Below are 13,715 nucleotides of genomic sequence, written 5' to 3' on the forward strand. Positions count from 1 at the left end.
GTAATCTGATGAATATATAAAAAAATACTCTAATTTCGTTTCCGAATCTATTTCAAGATTCTTTTGGTCTAGAGATGACTCCTTCAACACTGGTACAAAGTTATCGATAGCTATTTGAGATACCTTATGGATAGACGAATCATCAAACAGATAGACACGGATGGCATATGTAAGCGCACTTGCAATGATCTGCAGTTGAAATAAAAGGGAATGAACGAGGCGTGATCCGACTTCCAGCGTACTCGGGGCGCGTGCTGAAACCTACAGTCAAATAGAACGTTGCTTCACCAACGACAATTAAAATAAATACGCTGTATTTTATTAGAAATAATTTCTTTCTGTACTGATTAACATGCACAGTATTTATTTTTGACATTTTCATTCTGATAAATAGATCATAGATATCCTATCATAGAATTCCTATATCTTTAACTGAACGCGAAACCCCTTTTTCAGACCCTCTTAGGCTTTCCTACCAGCCCTTCCACCCCCCCCCTCCCCCAATAATAACACCAAAAACAAAGTTGTTTGTAGGCTTACTCCCCGAGTAAGAAACTCCATGGCAAGCTGGTGGATAAAAGCCAATTTTACCACCAAGAATTTCTTAATGAAAGACAATCAACTTTACAACCACGAATTTCTTAGCAAAAGACAATCAACTTTTAAAATTTTCTTTTGATAAAAGTAACCAACTTGAACCCAGATTTTATTCTCAAGAAAGACAACTGGGAGAGGTTCAATTCTAATGAAGGATTGACGTATACTGACGACGATAGCGTAACAGCAACAAATCCCAGCTGAGAATTCTCTTCATTCGGCGACAAATCCCCTATTAGCGATTCTGACAAATCGCACTGAAAGCCGTAGTTTATCTAGATGGAATTGAGCGACTCATTCATAGCATTTGTGACAATTTCTGGCAAATTGATTTTCGCTAACAAACACCTACTAAAGAATTTTTGTGGTAGTCGCTAAAGATTGACTGTCTACGTTGCAAAAAGTTCTCTCTCTCTCTCTCTCTCGGACTTAGCGACTTATTCAAAGCATTTGTGACATTTCATCGCAAACTGATCATCGCTAGCAAACACTGACTAAAGATTTTGTAGTCGCTAAAGATTGAAGATAATCTATCCACGTTGCAAAAGGTTCTCTCCTCTCTCTCTCTCTCTTCTCTCTCTCTCTCTCTCTCTCTCTTCTCTCTTTCGGCTTTATTGACTTATTCATAGCATTTGTGACATTTCTTGGCAAATTGATCATCGCTAACAAACACTGACTAAAGATTTTTGTAGTCGCTAAAGATTGTCCATCTACGTTGCAAAGAGTTTCTCTCTCTCTCTCTCTCTCTCTCTCTCTCTCTCTCTCTCTCTCTCTCTCTTCGACTTCCGGACTCATATGCAGTCGAGGCTTCATGCATGCTAATTCAATAATTGCTCAGACAAACGCACATATTAGAAGGCTCACTTCGCAATGGGCCGCTGAGCAGATGGCGTTCTGTCTCCGGGGCGAATGTGTGTGTGTGTGTGTGTGTGTGCTATACCGACGTGTGCATGCATGCGCTCATTCATAATTATGTATTTATGGTCATTTCGTATTTATGTTAATGAATGGCAGAGAGCTGCCTCTACCCCTCTTTTTTATTTATTTAATTTATTTTTTGCTTGTGATTTCAATTTGCGCCTACGGTGAGTTATTGTTGTGCATGTCTTGTGTGTGGGTTGTGAATGCATTTCCTATACTGTTTTTACGATTTTTGTATATATATATATATATATATATATATATATATATATATATATATATATATACACGACTGGTAAAAATGCTCTGTTACAACAGAATTCCACCTAATAAAAGGAGCCCAAATATAGAAAGTTAAGCACTATATTTCAGAGACTGCTGCCTCTCTCTTCAGGTATAGGCAATGAATGAGGAAAGTTACAGAAAAGGCGGTATTTATACCAAGAGATCCATCCAAAGGTAGCCGTTTTAGTACTAGGTCACCCCAGCAGATAATTTCTCTTTAATCTTCTTGAGCGTTGGTTTATATACATATACAGGGTGTCCATAAAGTCCCAGTACCATTACAAGTATTTATTGCTTGTAATGGTACTGGGACTTTATGGACACCCTGTATATTGTATATACATATACGTAATGTGCACATGCATGCGCTGTGTATGTGTGTCTGCGTCACACGATAAACCCGAAATTCACTACCACAGTACCTTCTGGCTCCATTCAAAGACGCCTTGTGCGTCGCATAATGGAATTCTTTTTTTCCACCCTAAAGTCTTATCAATTGTATTCCATCTCTGTCCCGTCTTCCTCCTCTTCCTTCTCCTCTCGCCCACGTAATTTTGGACTGTTGGTCTCTGCCAATATTACCGGGCAGAAACCCATTCTTTGGGGTTATGGAGTAATTTACATAAATCACTCGACAGAGAGAGAGAGAGAGAGAGAGAGAGAGAGAGAGAGAGAGAGAGAGAGAGAGAGTCATTGCATTGGTATACCCTGCAATCATTAGGTATCTGATGAGATAATGGGTATGCTATTGGTATGCTGTCCCATATGGGCTGCGTGAAGAGACGGCAGATAAGCGAACAATGAAAATATGCTCTCTCTCTCTCTCTCTCTCTCTCTCTCTCTCTCTCTCTCTCTCTCTCTCTCTCTCTCTCTCTCCTTTCTGGTCAACAGTCTTATGAGAGTTGTACAATTGCATAGCTCTCCCACTTCTCTCTCCAAGGGAAGGACGTGACTAATTGTACTCAATAAATGCTATCATTCCCTTTGATATGTATTCAACAGGAGAGGGTACTTTAAATACTATAGATTACTGCGACCCAACTCATCAATATGCAATTTGGTTGTTATGTAGAGAAACTAATTCCTACAAAATCCTACCGGTTGGTATCTGTAAGCTGAAGAATTATAAGTCAAACAGGATATCCATTAATTATTGAGTAGAAGATAAATGGAGAATAATGAAATTGATATTCAGTGCTTAAAATCAACGACACACACTGAAACAAAAACGGTATCTTATGAAACAGACTGAAGGAAATCATAGACATTGACGTCTGTACCAGCAAGCAAGCAAGCAAGCAAGAGAGAAACAACTTTCTCTCCTGTTGATTTTCATTCTTGACTGCACAGCACTGACGCTCCCAAAAGATTCCCCGAGATAGTCTACTATCGGGAATAAGATTTTAGGTCTCATTTTGACCCACTGCCGCTCCAACAGACTCCTATATAGTGTCCACCCGTCCCTACTTTCGGTACTGGTCACGGGAGCTTATCAATATAGCAAAGGCGTCTCTACGCCCATCACTAATGCTAATACGATTTTCCTTTGATGGAAGAAGTCACGCAGAAAAGCGCGTCGTAGATGAGTAGAATAAAGCGGTTAAACCAGTAGATTAGAAAACGACATGACAAAGGGGGTTAAGAGAGAGAGAGAGAGAGAGAGAGAGAGAGAGAGAGAGAGAGAGAGAGAGAGAGAGGTTGCGCAACTTGACAAAGGGCCAAAAGTACAAAGGGGGAAGCTTAACGAACTGCCAAGATGAAAGATTGTATTGAATCACAGTCCGGTCGCATGTCTTGTAAAAGGACTGTCTGGCGAATACTTGGCATTGAAGCTTACGTGCATGCCCATGTTTATGGGCACAATAGGGCACATGCATTTGTATGCAGATACCCACCCTCCTACACATACACAAACACACATCAATATATTCATTACGTGTGTGCGTGTACTGTCAAGAATTCACCTACCAATACCCCAGAATATCGAATAACTTATTTATGATAAGTTCATCTACCCGATTAGAATTCTAATTTATCGGCTAACTCGCTTTTTCATTTTTTTCCTTCGTGGCAAAAAAAAAAAAACATTTATTTTTATACATAGCATCACGTTTTATATACTTCGTGATCAAGTTATTGCATATATATATATATATATATATATATATATATATATATATATATCATACATACATATATATACATGTAAATATTATATCTATATACATGTAAATATATATAAATATATATACATATATATATATATATATAAATATAATATATATATATATATATATATATATATATATATATATATATATATATATATATATATATATATATAATAGAAAAATATAACAGAAAAATACAGAAAAGGACGAAAAACCAGTAAACAATGAAATGCTAAACGATAAGGTAAAAAAAAAAATTCTCAGAAAACGTCAAATACGAATAAAGCTAAGAAATACCGAAGGTACACGGAAACGATCAAAGTGCATAACAAAATCACGAAGCAATCAAAAGCGAATCATAAAAGTGGATCCCAAGAGGGGTGTAGGTGAGCGTACTTAAAACCAGTGCGTGTTACTCTCAATCACATTTTATAGTAACCAGTGCATGTTGCTTTGCGTCACAAAACTCGTGCTTGCTTTGGGCAGAGCTTCAGTCTAAATGACTGTCATTTGAAGCTACAGAGAGAGAGAGGCTTTAGCTATCAAGATATCACGGACAATCCAGGTACTCCAAGAGAGAGAGAGAGAGAGGAATGAATATAAGTCTATTGGCAATACCTAAATGTAACTAAATATGTTTAACAAACTATAAAGAGGGAAAGACACATCAACACAGAAACCTGAGAGAGAGAGAGAGAGAGAGAGAGAGAGAGAGAGAGAGAGAGAGAGAGAGAGAGAGAAGGTGGGGCTTGAGAGCACACTATTAGATATCACAGGTAATCCAGGTAATCTAAGAGATAGGACGCCCACTTCATAATCAATTTACGAAGCCTCCGAAGCGGCCCCCATGCCCGATAGACGTCCAAACCTAACTTGTAAATGACAACAGTAAATTCGCGACCGTGGCCAATCCGTAATGGCTACAGTCGGTCTGATGATACCCCCCGAGAATGATTTCGTAATGGGAACCGCGGGACGACCCAAAAATAAATTGAAAGCGTTCGTAATTCGATTCCGGCGTTATGCTCTAAGAATGGGGTATCGGGTTACGGCGGCGGTGAGCAGGTTGGAAAGACGTTATTAGGTGTGACACGACCTTTATATATCCCCCAGGGTTTGTTTTCGTGTTTGTCTTGGCCCACCTCTTGCCCCGTTCGGCCTTTTTCATCTGATGTTATTACTGTCAGTGTTACTATTATTATTATTATTATTATTATTATTATTATTATTATTATTATTATTATTATACCCAGCCAATATACATTCTTAAGGAACAAACGAATAGGCCATGCTTTGAGAGGAACATTCTCAAATAATAATAATAATAAAATAATAATATAATAATAATAATAATAATCATTATTATTACTATGATTACTTATAACAAACTCAAAATTCTCAAGAAAATGCTTTGCTAGATACTTACATGCTTTGAACATTAACATAAAAAAAGGAAACGAGAAGTAAGAAATAAATAACAAATTTATGTGTTAATAACAGTCAGTAAAACTGAAACAAATAATAAACAACACCGATAATAAGCCAACAATCATAAGGTGAAGGAGCAGAGGAAAGTATGGTCGAGAAATTTTGTTCAGTAATTTACATCCGAGCCACACCAATCAGCAAATTCCCGAGATGTATACTAGTATTGCACCTGTCACGGTGCCATGCTCCTAGGTAAGGTTAGGTTGGGTTAACTTCTATTACCAGAAATACACATCACTGACCCCTCACTGTTTATGACCGAGAATCGAACTCGCGGCCACCGAGGTGGCAGGCAAAGACCATACCAAACACGCCACTAAGGCGCTAGGTTGGATTAGGATAGGATAGTTGAAAAAGGGTTTCGGTGAAGTAATTTGGGTGTGGGAAACACAACGAGATTGTTTTCAAGAAGATTCTATGGTTACCGTTTAAGATATGGCGTCCCGCCTTTTTTTTTTTCAGGGAAAGTTCGGTACTAGGTTACATTTTAGGCATATTTGACCCTTATTATAAACAATTATACTAGCTTAATACTCAAGATATACTTGTTTACTATCTTACATTGTTCAAACAGTCCTTTAGACATCATCTCCTACTATTCATCTTTACAGACGATAAATAATTCCAGACACACGCCACGCGTTTACCATTCATTGTTACGCTTGACTTTGACTTTATACTTATGTCTACAATTCTACTTTGTGCCGTCTGATGAACCATTTTTGACATATTTTTTCCCCGTTCCTCTCGACATGCAAAGGATCACTTAAGCATTATTATTTTTCCCTTCAGTTTTATCAGTTTACACGATTCCACATGAAATTCCTCATATTTTTTTTTATACGAATAACAATTTCGATATAGTTTTGGTAACCTAGTCCTTTGGATGTAACTGGGCGGAGAACTCATTTTGTGGAGATATCATCAGAGAGAGAGAGAGAGAGAGAGAGAGAGAGAGAGATGCGGGGGTGGTGTGGAGTCCGCTTACAACTGACAACATCGAGATCTTCACGGCATAAGAAGAAGAAGAAGAAGAAGAAGAAGAAGAAGAAGAGAGAGAGAGAGAGAGAGAGAGAGAGAGAGAGAGAGAGAGAGAGAGAGAGTGAAGAGTGTCAGGGACCAACTGAAAACTGGACGATTTTCAAAGGACAAGAAAAAACAAGGTAGACGGACGGGACAACAGAGTCGACATTCCAAGAGCAAACGTGAAGATTTCCGAAAGAAGAAGAAGAAGAGGAGGAGGAGGAGGCCATGGATGACTTCCTCTCGCGAGTGTCTCTACCACGGTCTCAGAACATGGTCTCTACCCTGTAATTCCCGGTCGTAAAGCGGCGTGGAAACATTTGTAGGTCTCAGCTCGTAAAGGTTTACTGCCCAGTAATGAGCGGTAGAGAGCAGGTCGACATTCATCTACTTGACTCACGCATGCATATACATACATACATGTGATACATACGAGCATCCATTCTCTCCTGCGAACGTCCCCCACCCCCCCACCCCTCTTGCGTACGTAGGCTGGTTGACATAGCATTCTTGCGTCTGCAGGATTTTTGAAATGCAAATGCATTGCGTGTGTAGCTTTTGCAATGAATCTTGCTTTGGCAGCCTGCCTGCAAAAAAAAATCTTATGCGTGTGCAGGCAGCTTGGGAAAAACTTTATATATGCATATTGCTTGAAAATATCTTGCGTAAATTTTATTTATTTATTTATTTTTGTGAGGCTATGCAGGGTACTTGAAAACCCTGGGTGCGCATGCTTTCTGTTAGATACCTTCTGTATTCTAACCGTTTAAAAGAAAGAGTGAAAATAAAAATGCTTTATGAATAGATAAGGTGAAAAAAAACACGTAAGCTCTCACCTTACAAATAAAGAATGCCTCTCTAAAAAAAACATTTTGTACACAGGGTTTTATTTTATGTTAATTTTTCACATTATTATTTGTACATACACAGGTTTTATTTTATGTTAATTTTTCAAATTATTATTTGTACTAAGACTCAAAGTGGAAAAAATCGTCTTTACTCGCATAGCGAGTTGATCGATGAAATCAAACAAATTTAATAACTACTGATACATAAATGAATAGGAATACTAAAAGTCTTGCAGGATTTTTTATCCTTTCGTAAAGTGTCTTTAGCTGAATCTCCGTAAAATATACGGGCGTGAGAATCAATAAAAAAAAATTAGTCTTTAATAATAAAATTCAGACCAACCATGGACATAAATTTACTCGTCTCACAATGATCCGAAAAAAAAAAAAAAACAAGTAATAAAACAAGAACTTGAGTAAAATTCTACGTTTACCCTCACGGAAGAACGACTTAACCCGGAGGGTTATGAACAGAAGGGGGTTAAAACTGCCCGAATTGGGCTGAAACTCGGGGAAAACCACAAAAAACACCAGAGGTCAAACTCACTGCATCTTGGTGACGACCTCCATCGTCCAAGACTGCCGAACCCGACCATGCAGCAATTAGCCCTCAAATTAACAGAGCACGAAAACTGCCATCGCCCAAAACCCAAAATATTCCCTCCTGCTTGGAAGTTGAAGGCGGGGGGCCCGGGGGGTAGTAGCACCGGTACACACTTCGTCAGGTACGCTAAGTGATTACATTAATGCACGCTAATAGGAGACGGGTATAAGGCATGTTGGGGATACTTCTCCAAACGATCAAATGGGGTGTGTGTGTAAATATATATATATATATATATATATATATATATATATATATATATATATATATATATATATATATATATAGAATGTGTGAATTCTAATTATATCACCGCGATTCATATATACACGCATTAAGCTACAAATGCCCTTTAATATCCAATTCGCTCTACCTCGGAATTAATACTATTTTCATATATGTTAACCGAAGGGGAATTTTTCAGTTGGTAATAATTTCGTCCTCTCGTGGATTCGAACCAGCGTTGCGTCACTGAAGTCCTCATTTCTTCTCTGCGCGCTGGTTCGAATCCACGCGAGGAAGAGATTATCATTAACTGAAAAATTGCCTTTCGGTTAACTTATATGAAAATATTTTAATTCCGAGGTAGAGCGAAGTGAATATTGTAGGACATTTGTTGCTTGATGCATATAAATGGCTCCAGAGAATGAACAACATATCACAACTGCCATGCCCATATACACAGTTTAACTGCCGAGTCCTGGTAAAACTTCCATAATAGTAACCCCTTCATAATCCTACACAAAAGGCTCATCAGTAGCACGTCGAGCCGCTACATACATACATTCACCTTTGTGTTTTTCTTAGTTTTTTTTTTAACATAACCGAGGCTGTTACTGACTTTGAAACGAAGACAATAAGACCAGGATTGCATAGACAAAAGCATAACAACTGTTTCAGAGGTGAATACCTAACCGCATTCCCAAACGTACACACACACACACACACACACACACACACGCAAGCGACAGCGGCGAGCAGCTGTTCCCGTAAGTGATTAATTTCACGATAATTGACATCAATAAATGATTAACGAAAAGTTAATTGACATCGCAGCTCTGGAAAGCATTCCGCGGTGGTTCCAGTTAGCTCCGAGGGTTATCCTTCTTCAACAAGCCGACGACCTGCAAGTCGCCCAGCAATAAACATGTAAGCCGGTTGTAAACAAAGATGATTCGCTAATTGAACGACTTCTCGTGCTTCTGAAAAACTTAATGATCATGAGTGCACCCGAAGGCTAAAGTAGAAAAAAAAAAGTCAGGTATCAAAGAACAAGGAACCGGTGTGAGTTGTTAATTATGTTCTCGCCCCGACTTGGAGTTACCAGAAGTAAGTCGGTTCTGTTCTCAGACCCGGAAACTGGGTTAGGTCTTGAAGAGCGTAGATAAGTTAGGTTATGATTTGAGATATGACCTTATGAACAATTGCCTGAATTGCTGGCGACTCTAACAAGAATACCGTGTAAGTGAAATGACTACTTTATCAGTTACACAGGATTTTAGGTTTCCTTCTTTGTCTTGAAACTGGATTAAGATTTAAATTTACGGAAGTTACCTTAGGTTAGGTTAGACGTTTTGAAAGGTTACTTATTGGAATGGAATAATGTTTATGATTTAGGCATGAAGCCAAGCACTGGGACCCACAGGGTCATTCGGGGCTAAGATGACTATGAATAAAAATGGAAATAATATAAATAATGAGTTTAAAATAGATACTCTAAAGATTAATGTTTAAAACGATAAAAAGGAGATTCGATTTCTAATGGAATTAAAAACGGCCATAAATAAGATAAAAAAATACATATCTATACAACATTATAAGATATTTTTTAAAAAAAAAAACCCAAGCCTTTAAAGAAATGAAAAAATACATATCGATATAAAATTATAAGATATTTTTATAAAAACCAAAAACCTTTAAAAGATTAAAAAAACGTATCTATATATATAAAATTATAAGATATTTTCATAAAAACTATAAGCCTTTAAAAACTTAAAAAATACATATCTGTATAAAATTATAGGATATTCTTATAAAAACTATAAGCCTCTAAAAACTCAAAAAATACATATCTATATAAAATTATAAGATATTCTTATGTCCTAAAATTTCAGTAATATCGGCGATCACTCAAATTAACGGGGACTTGGATTAGTCCTCGAGTTGAATTTAACTGGTTAAGATTAGACTCCGACCTCCAGCTTACTCGGGGCGCATGGTAAAATATTCGGTCAAATAGAGCGGTGTTTCAACAGCGAAAATTAAAATAAATACGCTATATTTTATCAGAAATAATTGTTCTGTACTGTTTGACATGCACATTATTTTTTTACATTTTCATTCTAATTAATAAATCATAAATATCCTATCCTAAATTTCCTGTCTTTGTCGACGCGAAACATTTTTCAGACCTTTTTAGGCTCTTCCATAGAACCTTCCTACCCCAACAAGAAAAACAACAGCAAATACAACAAAAACACCAACACCAACAACAACAACAACAACATAGAAGTTTGCAGGCTTTCTCCCCGAGTAAGCGAAACCCACAAGCATCACATACCTTGGATTCGCCTTCGTCAGCGTAAATCCCAATAACTGGAGATGTTGTTCGTCTCATCAGGAAATCCCAATAATTTGAGGTGAGATCGGGAGATCTGAAAGCGCAAAATGGAGCAAAAATGTTAAATCAGACAAATGAGAAAAAAAAATTTACAATTCTCGGCTTTCTTGATCTGTCTTTATAAATTGAAGCAAATGTTCGCCTCAGAGCCACTCTAAATGGATCAGTATCTTGCAGAAATTCTTGATGAAGTCTTAGCTGCAGAATAATTGCCTATGGATCAAATCGAAAAGGGTGCACACCGTATGAAAAATTTGGGTGAAGAATCTTCATAAAAGAAAGGAAGAACAGAATAAAGAATGGGAGACTTTCGCATGAGAGAGAGAGAGAGAGAGAGAGGGAGATTCTAAAAGAAAAGACGACAAGGGACATCGTAGGAGAGAAGAGCGTGAATAATAAGCGAATAACTGGGGATAAGTCCAAGAGAAATAAAAGAGATTTAAAGAAACAAAAAGAATAAGGATTGTATTCACTTTTAATGCAAATAATGCGGACATAGGTGGAGACAAGACAGGAAATAAAAGAATAGTTCCCGTAGCATGCATCTAATTGAGAAAAGCGAAAAGACTAAAAAAAAAAAAAAAAAAAAAAACTCATTCTCTCATTCCAAGAGAAATATGCGCATCTGTTTCATTATTCTTACTGCTGGTTCTTGATAATAAAGAACGTCAATTGCTGAAGGGCAATGTCAATGAAAATACGCTCAAGGAATTATAATTGCCGGACATGGCTTCAAAAACTCACGTGACACATTAAACATTCTGGGGGTGGGGTTGGGGGGGGGGGTGGGGGGGGGGAAGAGGAATGATCAGTATTTGGCCGGGGCAGAAAGGGGCACGAAAGAATAAATTAAAAGTGGAAGGATTTGAAAGAAAATTATGAGAAAATAAGAGGAAAAGTGGATAAAATGAAAGGGGTTCAATCAATGGTGGGAGGTTGTGGGAGGAGAATCTCACCAACAACAATCTTTTTATAATTCATAACTCAAGAGATGGAATAATTTCTTCGTAATGCCACTGAATGTCAGAGACATTATTACTGGTAAGAAATATAGTGGGGTATAAACCTGTGCATCTATTTAGATTTCCTAGTAATGTTCATCACCTGTTCATATGTCTAAAATGGCACTATCTTCCTTAAAGGATTACACACACACACACACACACACACACACACACACACACACACACACATATATATATATATATATATATAATATATATAATGTATGTATGTATGTATATATAATATATATATATATATCTATATATATATATATATATCTATTATATATATATTAAAGTCTTGCAAAAGTTTTTATACATCCGTTTAATGACACGATCTTCAAAAGTATTATCAACGGATTTACTTGTAGTATTCAAAACAAAAGGTCTTTGATAAGGATTGTCTTAAAAAAAAAAAAATCTTGCCAAAACCAAAAATTCCAACAAAAATCGTTCAAAATTCATAACCGAATGAATTGAGGTATTAGTACTCAGAAGTCAAGCATGACTTATTTAAAATAATAATGATTCGGAAAAGCCATTTGTAAACTAAGTGAAGGAGGAAAATGAATTATAAATAATTCAGGTAACAACATTTGAATGTGACCACTACATTAAGCTAAAATTCTAATTTGACGGTAATTAAAAGCATCTACAGGTGGGTGCATAATTTCTCATGTAGATACAGCAAATAAAAGAAAACGTGCTCGATGTTTTCACACATTTAGATTAAGTCTTCCAGTAAGACTTCCATCGGGTCGAACATGAATCAATTCAATCTTCCATCAATTCCCGTTTCAATCGTGAAGGATGGTAATATATTTACCATCGTCGTGTGAAAGTATTGCACATACATGTTCGGATATATTAAGCCACAAATATCGTCTAATGTCCAGTTCATTATACCTTAGAAATAACTGATACCCAAGGATAATTATAACTGAACAATTACTTCAGCACTAGCTAGGATTCGAACTATGAACTGGTTTAGAATTTGCGACAGACAGTGACTTTGACCGGCGCAGAAGCACTGATCAGTAGTAATGCCACTAAGCTAATGCCCCTTGGGTGTCAGTTGTTCCTAAGGCATTTTGAATCGGATAGAAGACAAGGAGGTTATCTAACCTCCTTGATAGTAGACGATATTAACGGCCTAATGTTTGTGGATACGAATATTATCCACGGGTGTATAAGTAAAAAAAAAATTCATATACACACACACACACACACACACACACACATATATATATATATATATACACACCACACACACACACCACACACACACACACAATATATATATATATATATATATATATGATATTATAATATCTATATATATATATGATATATATATTAATATACCCTCAATGTTTTCAATCTATATATCCATCCGGTGATAACAGCTCAAATGAAAGCATAAACCAGATGTCTCATCACGCGAAGGAAACAGGTTTAAATAAAAAAAAAAACCGACTCGGCGATGAAAAACCATAATACGAATTTCTTGTTTTTAAAATCAACTTCTCGTGCACGTTCCTTAATTGATCTGCGAGAATGAAGTAAAAGCTCTTATTTTAACGAAGAAACCGGATATATCCATTCTATCTTTGGTTCACGGGGTCAATGTTTGCCTCAGTATGAATGGGACATTCATGAATCATTATGTATATACTATTATTATTATTATTAGTTATAGCTAACCTTCAACCTTGTTAGAAAAACAGGATGCTATATATGGCCCCGTTAGTATAGGGAAGCCACAACAGAGAAATAAATACTCGAGTGAAAAAATAATGTAAAAGAAAAATAACGAAAAACTCATAGGGTGAATTGAATTGTTTATGCTGTACAATGAGGCTTAGTTGAAACTGCACACAAACAAAAAATTAATGAGAATAAGTAAAGGTAAACAACTTTGGGTCTGTAGGTCTGAGCGTTAAGACTGTCAACGGTAATAGGTCATAATGAAGACTGCAAATCCTGCAAAAAGGGTTAAACATATATGCATAACCTTTTTAAGACCAGTAATTTCTTCCGTTTTAAAAACAGGAACCGATGTCATTAAAATTGGTAAAAATCATGGTTTTTCTTAGATGTGATCAGAATTGACTGAAGTTACACCCATATGTAATTCACCTATGCAAGTTTCTA

The 13,715-nt window shown here is 36.7% G+C and overlaps 1 protein-coding gene across 12 annotated transcripts in view; it reads right to left on the reverse strand.

Annotated features, from left to right (window-relative positions):
- The window catches only part of LOC135202253 (uncharacterized), a 1,045,919-nt gene that overhangs the window by 164,193 nt on the left and 868,011 nt on the right, over positions 1–13,715 (reverse strand). For 2 of the 12 annotated variants that reach the window (XM_064231537.1, XM_064231536.1), the window contains exon 4: positions 10,498–10,591. The exons of the other annotated variants lie outside the window; for them this stretch is intronic. In XM_064231537.1, coding sequence (XP_064087607.1) covers positions 10,554–10,591 — 38 coding nt within the window. In that variant the 3' untranslated portion in view covers positions 10,498–10,553. The remainder of the gene's footprint in view (positions 1–10,497; positions 10,592–13,715) is intronic. 12 annotated transcript variants of the gene reach the window in all.

Source organism: Macrobrachium nipponense, chromosome 30 (assembly GCF_015104395.2).
Source record: "Macrobrachium nipponense isolate FS-2020 chromosome 30, ASM1510439v2, whole genome shotgun sequence".
Taxonomy (NCBI): Eukaryota; Metazoa; Arthropoda; class Malacostraca; order Decapoda; family Palaemonidae; genus Macrobrachium; species Macrobrachium nipponense.